General features: G+C 41.3%; 1 protein-coding gene across 1 annotated transcript in view; it reads right to left on the bottom strand.

Moving 5' to 3' along the window:
* The window catches only part of OCA2 (OCA2 melanosomal transmembrane protein), a 213380-nt gene that overhangs the window by 97606 nt on the left and 103527 nt on the right, over positions 1-12247 (bottom strand). Inside the window, exon 16 of the mRNA XM_032982477.2 lies at positions 273-420. Within this exon, the coding sequence (XP_032838368.1) occupies positions 273-420 (148 nt within the window). The remainder of the gene's footprint in view (positions 1-272; positions 421-12247) is intronic.

Genomic DNA, 12247 nt, shown 5'->3' on the forward strand with positions numbered 1-12247 from the left:
CCGTGCCCGCGGCCTGCCCATGCCCGCGGCCTGTCCATGCCTGCGGCCTGTCCGTGCCCACGGCCTGTCCGTGCCCGCGGCCTGTCCGTGCCCGCAGCCTGCCCGTGCCTGCGGCCTGTCCGTGCCTGCAGCCTGCCCGTGCCTGCGGCCTGTCCGTGCCCGCGGCCTGCCCGTGCCTGCAGCCTGCCCGTTCCCATGGCCTGTCCATGCCCGTGGCCTGCCTGTGCCCAGGGTCGGCACCGGGGAGGTGGGACAGGCTGGGCCCCGCTCACCTCTGAAACGTCCTCAGCTGCTTCCTCAGGAGCAGCTCCAGAGTCATCACCTTCTGCATCAAGAGGCATTTCACGGCAGTCTCCTCTCTGCTGGCCGGGTTAATGCGCTGTGCCGTCAGTCTCCACACGTAGATCTCATGTTTCAGCTCTAAAAAGAAGCAAAGGCACTTATCTTAGGCGCAGGCACAACGTGTATGGAACCAGAGACGCACGAGATGTGTGCAACGTGCCCCGGACTCGAAGCTGTTGGAATTATTGGAATGGTTTCCCAATGATTTTCCGTTTAGGAAGCTGCTTTTACCATTCATTTTCCAGAGCTGAAGGGAATGAAAAATAATTAGAAATTTTTCAAAATTTTAAATTAATTAATCTCAAAGTCCTTTTCCAAAGAAAAAGAAGTACTGTCTTCAAACACTTGCAAATGCCTTCCACAAGCTTTACTGATAAAGTCACAGCACATTCATTTTTCATGAGAAAAGAAAGTTCTTAGATACGTTATCATACTGCTAACAAGCTACTAGTCACTTTGTAGTTAGGAATTACAGCAAATGCTCCTTCACTGTATTCAGAATTGACAACATGTCTCCATTCACTCTGCATTCACACAAGCAACTTTTTCAATGTAAGGCAAAATGGAATTTTAGCACTGTCTTACGGAATATCATTTAATAACCTGTTAAAGGTTTCCTAAGAGGACTTAATTCTTAGGGACTGAAAATATCCAGAAACACAGGTACCATCACCTGTATGTTGACCTGAATGATCTCTTATCCTGCCTAAGTTCAGACAGACTGTTTAGCACTTTAAATCATCCTCCAAAACCTTATCAGGATTTTCAACACCTTTTGATTATTTTTGTTTCCAGTATTGTCAAGCCTTGCAGAATAACTAAAAAGCACATATTCCTGTTCAGGAAGGACCTTAGACTGGCCATGCCAAAAAGGAAAAAAAAAAAAAAAAAAAAAAAAAAAAAAAAAAAAAAAGCTTTGTTTTTGCCAGGAAATCACCAAAGAAATAGAAGCAGAATATCCATTCAGAAACCGTCTGCACAAATGCTTCCTGATGAAGCAACAGGATGTTTCCTCACCCTTCTTTTCTGTTCCCCTTAAAATTCGTGTTGTTGAGGAAAATGTGTCAAGAAATTCAAGGCCTCATATCTTAACATCCCTGTTCAAATTGTTCTTATCCTAAGAAATGGATGTGGAAGACTTTGCAACATGTATACAAACTATATGCATTATTTATTAAAATATAAATTATGTAATAACATAAGAAATATTTAAACACATTTTTATGTAGGCAGAGATATTAATATTTACTGCTGAAAATCCCTAGTGGTTCATGGTATCTACTATCAGAAAGAGTACTAAACGTGTTTAATTCCCCCTGTTCCTTTGTAAGCAAATATTTATAATGATAATACAGTGAGTCATGTAAAGGTTGACCATAAGAGGGAATTAGACTTGACAGAACTCAAATATTTGAGAGCAAAAGTAACCATATCCAGAGCCTGCATCGTTGACACCAAAAAGGGATCTGAACAGCAACTGACTCACATTTTGTACGGTTCATGTCTATGGATGAAGACACGCCCATCAAAATGGTAATCCTTGCCAAAGCTTTACAATGCAAGACCAGAAGTGTAAATTCACAGTATCTAAAGTCCAATGACTATCCCAGCTTATTAAACAACTAGACCTGAGCTAAATCTTTTCTTCCAAGAAGGGATTCATACCCGAACCACAGATATCAAAGAGGTGCAGAGTCCACCACTTTCCTTTGGAATGTGTTTGGTGATTCTTTCCGGGAGCATAATCTGATACTAAATTATATTAAAACATGGATAGGTCCTGCTTACAAAAGGATTCACATGACTTTGTGTGGAGATCCTGTCCCAGCCATCATTCGCTTTTCCATCAACATTTGTGACACATGGTAATATATCAGCAGTGATTTTTCATTCTCTTCCAGAATATAAACAAGAAAGTGATGGAGCTTTAGGCCACAACTGATCTTCTGCTCCTCACAGAAAAAGAAAACAAGAACAAACAAAACAACAACAACTCTTTTTGAGGATTAGAGTTGACGGGAGATGTGCAAACCCCCCATATTTTAAACCTCAGAAATGGTGACATTTTTTCTTTAGTAAAGTGGCAAGATTAAATTTGAAGTCTCTGAAACTGCATAGGAATTTCTGACAGAATCTAGTGAGCTCATGTTTGGGATCTGCTTCAGCTCTACAGTTTCTGGTCAATGGGGCAACGAGCTCCTTCAATTGGCAACTTCCTCCTCATAACATCCACCTCGAAACTGGGCTGCAGTCGTGGCCTGGGAAGTTGTTCCTTCCCATATATATGAGCTATAGACTAGATGGAGAAAAGTTGGAGTGCAGCTTCCTTGCACACCCTCCTGTGCGACTTCACAGGCAAAAATTTTTTTCTTCAAAAAATCTTCTTGAGCCCTTTGGGGTAAAAGAAATATTTCTATGATCCCACATGCTGCCCTAGAATGAACGAGATAGAAACTTTTGTATTTAAACAAATGAAGGGGGAGAGCCCCCCTCAGTAGGTGAATGGTCCTTTCTGTACTGCTTTCTCATGCAATTTGCAAGTCAGTTGGACTGTGGCTTTCAAACTGTCTCTCATCATCAGTCCAAGAAAAAGAGTGTGGTTTTGTCTTCTTCTCCCGCAAACATTCATGAAGCATGATTATCCAGTTCACTATCCTGCTTTCCAATATCTTGTCTTTGCTGCAACATCTTTTCTGATAAAGTCTGTTCATTCTGCCATAGCATTTCCCCCCATCCTTTCCAAGTGAAATTCCACCAAGGATTTTGCTGATGGAGGAAAGTTGTATCTTTCATTGTCTAACTGAGATGCAGATACCCAGCAGGTATTTTCACACAAAGAATCTTTATCTTCTCTCCTTCAGAAAGTGGCAGCTACCATCACTGTATCTGTGCCACAGATAAACCCACAGAGAGGAAAGCAGCACAACTTGTGTTGCACATTCCTGTTCCACGTCTGAAGTGCCGTGGGACTGATCTCCCAGGTTCAGTAAGGTCAGCTTTCTGGTCTATGTTAAAAAATATACATGCGTTTTCACATGGCTTTGATATTGCCTTTAAGTACAGCAAGTGCGTGCTTGATTTTTCAGTCATTAGTTTTCTAAATATCCCAAGGTTGTGAACATCCAACCTGCTGTAGAATTTACTTCATAGCAAGACATCCCCTGAAAATCAGAACAGTCGATACATCTTTTATACTGCGACTCCCGTTGCAGTAATAATTTGTGAAGAGGTTTTCTAGGTCATCCCACAGAATGTTTCTCCTATTTCTCTTGCATGCATGCTTTTATTGTTATAGCCCATTGTGGCATCAGGTGATACATATGTATTAGCAGTAGTTTTGCTGGACCTTCCATGGCAGTTTATCATTAAAGCAGCTAAATTAACATTTAGCTGCAACTCCAGTAGTAGTAGTTGAAGTGATAGAAGCAAAGCAAAGCTTCATATGCAGTGTAAAATTATAAAAGAAGGAAAAGAAGGAAAAAGAAGCAAAAAGATGTAAAAGAAGACAGGAGATCTGCAGCTCAGTCAGGGAATTCAGCCCATTCTGATACTAAAATCTTTGTGAACATGGTACATCCATAAAGCCCACAAGGCACCACAGCAATATAGCTAGCATTATTATTTCACAGAATTCTTCTTTTTCTTTTTCTTTTTTTTTTTTTTTTTTCCCAGAAAGTCCATTTCCAACAAGAAAAGAATAATTTTTGGCTTAGTTCTAGGATCAAATAAAGAACCAGAAAACACGTAAACCCTATGCTGCTAATCTGTTCTGTTTTTATCATTTATCGTATTTTGCCATGGGGACCACAGATATGACATCCTGGACCCATTGAATTTAATGGAGTTTCAGCTACTGACCTGAGCTGTGACATTTTAGAAAACATTTTCTGCATTTTAGAAAACATTAAGTTTCATTTTAAAATGCATATTCTTTCTGCAAGCTGACAACTAATAGTCAGATTGATTTTCACTTAGAATAATCACACATTCCCTCCCACCTAACTGGCAATAACAAGAAAGACATCCAGAAAAAATGAGTGTAATTAATTCCCAGTCTCAGAATCTGAAAAGGCCAGTCTTGTTAATTGAAGATACTCAGAAGAGCATGACCAACCTTGATGAGATGATAAGAATTATCATAAAATGGCAATTTTTAACTTGCAAGTGCACTATATACCTTAAATACCTTTTTGCAAGCAACACAAGTTTGCACTGTTGGGCTGTGACTAACGACATACAAAGCATGTTCCTGTGAGTGTGATTTTTTTTCTCCTCTACATGCTGTTGTAGCTTAACTATTTTCATTAAAGCGATTATTTTTCTTAGCTAACTTCTCAGAACAAGAATACTTCTCTTTAAATGTTAACTGAAAGGCAAATTAAGTCCCATGAATTATAGCTTAATCTAACAATAGCAATATCTATAACTTCTGGTAATTTTTTAAATCACTGATATTATGTGTCCTGCGTAATTAATCCTCTAAGCATTATTAGATAGTAAGTAAGTGTCGTCTACATTTTCAAAGCACAGAAACAAAGTCAGAAAGGTGAAACCCAGGAGTAGAAAGAATTCACCTTGAGGGATATTCCAGCTCACAGAGGTGGCACCCCTCAATGGGACGTGAACATAAGGCTCTAATTATTAAAAAAAAAAAAAAAAAAAAAAAGAAAGAAAAAAAAAAAGTGGCTGAAATGTTCTTGTCTCTATTCCTTTGAGTAGTGCAGGTCAATAGCGGGTAAAGGTAAGCAGGGACATAAATGTTGCAGGGTCTTCAAAACCACAACAAAACACACTTTGCTGTATTCAGCTAAATAGTTGTAAAGGAATGCAAGAAATCTGCACAATGCTGCATAAAGCAATACAGAGCATTTACATAAGCTTTTCAACTCCAAGCCCAACAGCTGGGACCCCATCTGGCCACTGAAGCACCTAATGCCAGTTGGGTTGCCCAGCGTGGGATTGCATCCATGGCACGGGACTGACAGGGCATCCTCATCCCTACAGCAAAAGCAGCTGGAGCCCGGGCAGAAAACTGTGAAGCTCAGCGGGTGCCACACAGCTAATTCACCTCCCAGGAGTTTTCTGGGCGAGCCGAGGCAGACTGCAGCAGGGCCAGGAGTTAGGCTGTTCAGAAAGCTGCAAAACAGCCAGTACCCCTCCCCTTCAAAATGTAACTGGAATTTTTCCCCATCGTGCTTTGGGTTTCCCCCCTGTAATTTTAGCTGCTGAAATAATATACAACACTACAAGCTTATTCCTGCATTTTATAAGGGAACAGTCAATTTAATACCTCTATGACGGTCACATAACACTCATATGCAGTAGTTTGCAGACATTAAAGAGGGTTAGATCTCATAACATTTCAGGATGGTTGATAAAGACATACACTACTCTTCAATTGGTGTGTCCCTGAATGAGGGATGGGATCTGTGTCAGGTGATAACGGGCTCTGTCCTCATCTCTGAGTAAGTCAAAGCCACAAAGTTATCTCAGTCCTTGTGGTTTTGCCCCTTAGTTTCCTCTACTGCAATTCCCCATCTTTTAAAAGCAGGAAACTGAGTATATTTAGGTTTCATGCGTGCTCATTAGCACTTGCTTAACATGATCACAGTACTCTGTTTTGTTATGGTGAGAATGACACAGGGTCATGGGAAGTGGAGTCAAGTATTTGAGCATTCATTTATCTAAAATTCCGGCGTAGTTTGTTTCATAAAGTTTTCATCAGGTTTAAAACCTAGCAAAAGCATTCTGGTTTACTCGCTACCAGATAGCTTTAACTCAGACTGCCAGACTTACCAACAAAAACCAGTTTAGCTGATGTTTGCTATTAAAGTACAAGTGTCCATTTTTCTGTACAGATTCCTTCCATTTAAAAATTGTGAAGTGCTGCTCTATTGATTCAAAACTCTACTGTATTGTACTTTCTTTCTGCATAAGGAAGGTAAAGTAACATTACAAATGCCTTCTTGTGATGGCTACATTATCAATAGGCTGAGAAAATAATATGAAATTGTCGTATTTCCCTTCTTCTGCAATGTCAGAATACTATTTTGATCATCTGAAAACAAGAAAAGACAGATCAACATTTTCCTCTTTCCAAGGGGAATACTCCACCAATTCTAAAGTAGTACAAAGGACACGTACAGGATTTTAAACGTAAAAAGTTTAAAGATTTTAAACATTAAAAAGTTTAAACATTTAAACATAAAGTGTTTAAATATACAAAAATCTTCAATTTATGTAAAGTAAATAACTACACTTATTTTTATTCCTGATCATTAGAAGAGCTTTCGAAGGTGCAAATAATAACAGATTTTTTTTACATTTTCAAATATAAAACCACGACCCTGGTGGTTTCTGATACATTATCCAAAAAGGAGTATACATAAAGCCTGCAGGGACCTTAAGAGTATTTAGTTCCTCTGAACGTGAAGTCTTACAGTTATTTAAAATAAAAGACACGATAGGTACCAGAAAGATATGACCTTAGATCCCAAAATAATTCGTAAGAAAGCTGCACCTTTTAGTTCAGCGTGCTATCATCCACAGTAGGCCAGTTAAAATGTTAACTATTCATTGTTAATACACACAACCGGATTGCAGGGAAGAGAAATAAGTAAATAATAAATTCCCGTTCCACATTGTTCTTCAGGATTTAAAAATGCTTCCCCTGTATTCCCATGAATTTACCATCTTGGGTGAGGACTGACAAGTGCAATGCGTATTGCAAAACTGCCATCCAGATTGAGCCTGGACTTGAATGCTTGAACATATTTTGAAATATTCCTTTCTTTGGATCTTATTCTCTACATCACCTGCCTGCTGGTTTCCTCACCTGAGCTAACTTTCAAGCGAGGACAGCCCACTACCTTCAACGTTACGTTACAATGCCAGTAATGCTTTACTGGCAGTTAGTAAAGTACCTACATAGGTACAGACGCGCCTCAGGGTTGAAATTTTAGGTGTTCTTCATCCAGCTAGGTAACTGTCTCTCTCACAGATTCTATCAAGAAAAGGTTCCTACGGTTACAAATACGTTACTAAAATAGGGCTGAGGACTGCTCTTGGACCCCAAGCAGCACACGTAGCGGTACTGTTGTTACCTAACACCCTATCCTGGGTCCTCTCTGTGCCCCCCTGGTGTCCTTGCGGCCTTGGACATTATTATTATTGCTTTAAGTTGGCTTTTTTTCCATTCCAACTGTCTGAAGGAACAGTGTGGTTGTCTTGCAAGCAGACGTTTGTAGTCACTGGGACACAGAGGGAGAAACTCACCAGATGTGTAGTGCTAAATGAGTCTCTCAGTTTTCCCTTGTTTTCTCTCCTGACCGTCCCCTTAGCTCTGCCATTCTTTGCACAGTTTCATGCAAAATGAGGCCCGAGGTGAGCAGCAGGTAGGAACGGTGCCTGGACATCTCGCAGGAAGCACAGGCCTATCAGTTGCACGTGTCTGACAAGCCTCAATTATCACCCACCCACTTCTTTCCTCTTCTAGACTTTCTACCTTTTCACTCCTGGTTTTGCACTTCATTTTTCCCCTCCTCTCCATTTTCTTGTCTTAGAGAAGCAGCTGCAAAGCTCCGCATGGAAGAAAGAAACAGATTTGCTCACTCATCTGGTTCCCACATTTCACGTGGTGGGAAACAGCACCGTGTTTTTCACACGTTAAGCACTTTACACATGACTATGATTAATTAGAAAACTCCTTCTGTTGTCAGCTTTACATACGGACTATCATACTGCCCTAGCAGTATTTTCCCAGCTGCTGCAGGCAGTGAACTACACCAGAGGGAATAACGTGCTCCCCTCTCTCCTGGCATCACCACTCCTGCTTCGGCGGTGGGTCTCGCAGCCAGAGAAACAATCAGAAACCAGAGCAAGCAACACGGGAGAAATGGGGAGCTCATGCCAAATAAGCTGTTATGCTAAGAGGGGGCTCTTCCTCTGGCAAAAAATGGCAATGCTACTACTTGTCACTAGACCACTGTCCCGGGGATAGCGACTTTCCAAACAGAGAAGGTCCACACCTTCGCAGTGAGATAGCTGAGACACACAGCAGTGTATCGTCACACTTCCCAGGGACTAAAAAATGCATTGTTAACCCTCAGGGGAAGTGAAAACTATGGTTTAAAACTTGGGGCCGGGAGGGTGGGAATAGCAAGTTTAATTCTCTTAGAGTCTCATTATTTCCCCTTACATATTCTTCTGGGAGATTATATATTTACTTTGTAAACCTTCTCAGCTTACTATCCTAACCCTAGCATCAGTTTTCAGCATCACACAGAACAAGGTGCAGGTTTATCAGCTGACATTTGCACTCAACAAGTCTTCAAAATATCCCTTCGTTCTTAAAAAACATCTGATTTTCTCCCTCATGGCTAAGGAAAGGAATCTTTTTTCTTTTGTAATAAGCCCCACTCCAAGACACTGCAGGTAGATAGCGGTTCCTGAGGAAGGAACATATATTTTCTCTGCTGCACAGGTGCTGCAGCTCAGTCTGAAAGCCAACAATTTAAAGACACTGGTAACACACAGCACTGAAATTAATCTGCCAATGTATCATCAGAATAACAGCATTGTCTGTTCTTAAAATTAGTGCCTATCCATTCTCAACAGTCTGTGCACCCCAGAGCAACAGAAAAAATCTTAAAGCAAATGGCATGCAGAGAAAATAATTCTGGGGAGAATAATATACCAATTAAGTCTCACATATCTTGTTTAATTGCTAATTGGGGGCAGGGTGAGGGAAGGATTGGTATTTAGTTGATTAAAACAGCTGCTTCAAACAAGCCATTTGAAGTTATCAGAGAATCACTGCAACATGAGGTGGAAGGACCTCTGATAGCACCTTGGAGCACATTCTGCAAATCCAAACAATGACAGTTACCTTCTGACAGAGCTGTATTGGTCCCTTTTCACAGAAAACTTCAGCTGAAAGAGTAGCTCTTCAGCATTTGCTCTAATTGAACAGCTACTGATTAGTTTGGCGGTAATAGAGGAGCAGCTGATTATAAGAACACATGGTATACTGATTAGGAGACTGCTATATCTGAACATACTAAGCTGCAAGTAACAAAGATTACAGAGAGATGAAGTGAGGGAAATGCTAGCCAGTATTTCACTGGCAAAAACATTGTGTCAGTGAAGAAATTGTACGATTCAAATTAATAAAATAAAAATTGTTATGCTTACTTGATTTCTTAAAAATCCAAAACATTCTTTAAAGTTTAGAGAAGAAAGAAAAAAACAACAATTCTCTTTTCTCAAATACATATTCACAAAATAATGCTACTGTGTCAGGATCAAAATTGCTCAAAGTTGGCAGAATGGATTTTCTGACTGTTTTAGATATTACGTATCTCAAGACACCTTGCAAGCTGGCAGTTTTCAAGATAATTTAATATATAATAACTCTAGTTATTCATGGAAATGTCCATGAAGCTATGACTTTTATTAAAAAATAAGAAATTAATAAAAGCACATTAATTCTTTTTAAATAAGAAAGTTGGTAAGTTACAAAAAAAAATGCTGAATACCAAAGACTTAATCATATATTTCCAGGCAATAAAGAACAGTAATCTTTTCTAGTGATGCATAATTACAAAGGATTTTATCTGGGAGGTTGCAGAGGTTCCTTTCCTCCCCAAGAAAAAGATAATTCCTTTCCCAGAGATGATCTTTTCCACAAAGGATTGTCATTCTTGAACCCTGTGTAGAACATGTAGGAACTTGCTCTATATTTAGCATTTTGATATAGAACCACAGAATAATAGGATCATAGGGTGGTTTGGGTTGGGAGGGACCTTTAAAGGTCATCTAGTCCAACCCCCCTGCAGTGAGCAGGGACGTCTTCAGCTAGACCAGGTTGCTCAGAGCCCGTCCAGCCTGACCTGGAATCTTTCCAGGGATGGGGCATCTACCACCTCTCCGGGCAACCTGTGCCAGTGTTTCACCAACCTCATCCTTAATAATGGGTTTCTACTAAAAGAGTCTACCCTCTTTTAGTATAAAACCATTATTGGCTGTCCTATCGTTACAGGCCCTACTAAAATGTCTGTCCCCCCCTCCCCTGTCCCCCCTTTAAGCCCTGGGAGGCCACTCTCAGGGTCCCCCCGGAGCCTTCTCTTCTCCAGGCTGAACCCCCCCAACTCTCTCAGCCCGGCCCCCCAGGGGAGCTGCTCCAGCCCCCCCAGCATCTCCGTGGCCTCCTCTGGCCCCACTCGAGCAGCTCCGTGTCCTTCTGCTGTTGGGGGCCCCCGAGCTGGCCCCAGCACTGCAGGGGGGTCTCCCCAGAGCGGAGCAGAGGGGGAGAATCCTCCCCCTGTCCCCGCTGCCCCCCCTGCTCTGGCTGCAGCCCAGGGCACGGGTGGGTTCTGGGCTGGAGCGCACGGGGCTGCCTCACGTCCACCAATACAAAGAGGAAGAGCAATAGCAACAGGAGACAACCCCTCACCTGTCCAGATTATGCATTTCAGTAGTCCACGGAGGACAGCTTGGGAGCAGATATGGTTTACCTCATGCCTTTTTCACCTCTCTTCGAACTTTGCTAACTTTGGCCAGACTAGTAGGAAGATTACTCACCCATGATACACAGTTCGCAATGCTTATTATTAAGTTTTTTATGGATACTTATTTTAGGTAATGACGCCTTTCCATTAGAAAAAAACTAAAAATTAATTATTTTGGATTGACTAATTTAAGGTACATCTATGGCTGTGAGAGGAGACCATCCCTTTTTGCGTGATAACACTGCCAATTTTCAGTGACTTCCTTTCTCTAAAGGCATTCCTGGCACCCAAGATAGAATTCTAACTATTTGAATGGAAACTGATGTCGTGTAAACTGAGGTGAGGCAGAAGCGTCCTACTGGTAAACAGAGTCTTTTCTCTCCTTGACCCAGAAGTCAATAAATTTATTATCAGGTAAGGAAGACTTCTTGCCACACCTTCCCTGGTATGAGAAGGTAGGAAAAGAAGATTATTGATGGCTTTCTGAAAACTCTTACTTTGTAGTGTCACAGGGAAACATCTAGGCATTTTAGGGACTGAGTTCTTTGCTTTATTTCTCTTGCTCTCAGGATGAAATCTCCACAGGTGCAGAAAGCCCCAGCTGTTTCACAATGGCACAGTAATGAAAATGCATATCTCATATGAAGCAAATATATAGAAGGAAAATTGGCCTTAATTCTCTTAGAAAACAGGTAGTGTCACCTCTAGAACACCCCAAAAATGCTTTGGTCCTTAATACTGGGAAAGACTTTGGCCCCTAGAGCTCTGAATGTGTAGGCTGAGTGCCCCTTGTGCTGAATGGGCGCTGAAGTCCCTCAAACCGAATGTCTGCTCAGAGCTAACTTCCTAAGCAGTGAAGCCTCTTCTCTGACCTTTCTATCAGATGGGATTCAAGAGACGTGGTACAATCCACCGAGGAGAGGACTGTCACTTCTGTCTTTTTAATGAAATCCTACTCCTAAAGCTAATTTTCCCTGTAACAAGGCAAGTTTCTACATGTGGTACTCATTTTGCCTAAATTAGTTACCTGCTGTGAACATCTCTACTGCTGAGCTAGTCACCCTGTTCTCACCTTATACTCAAAAAAGAGAAGTAAACTTTTGGGGGGCTGCAATATATCTGTTCTATTGTAGATGGCTACATTAATCTTTAGAAGGGCTTATCTTTCGCCATAGCTTAGAAATGGAGCCAAGTTATATCAACCATATCAAAAGTTGTACCTGCCCTTGCTAAACAGGCACCACGCACGCGGGTTCAGAGATGTTGTACAGCACATGAAAACACGTGCTGCATGGACAGGGACAGCCTGGATCCTGTCTTCTGCAGCCAAAAGTGAAAAAAACATCAGCCACAAGGAAGAAACAGTTACGCTCAACTATCTTTGTACAAAGCTTGCC

Source organism: Tyto alba, unplaced genomic scaffold (assembly GCF_018691265.1).
Source record: "Tyto alba isolate M040663 unplaced genomic scaffold, T.alba_DEE_v4.0 Super-Scaffold_14, whole genome shotgun sequence".
Taxonomy (NCBI): Eukaryota; Metazoa; Chordata; class Aves; order Strigiformes; family Tytonidae; genus Tyto; species Tyto alba.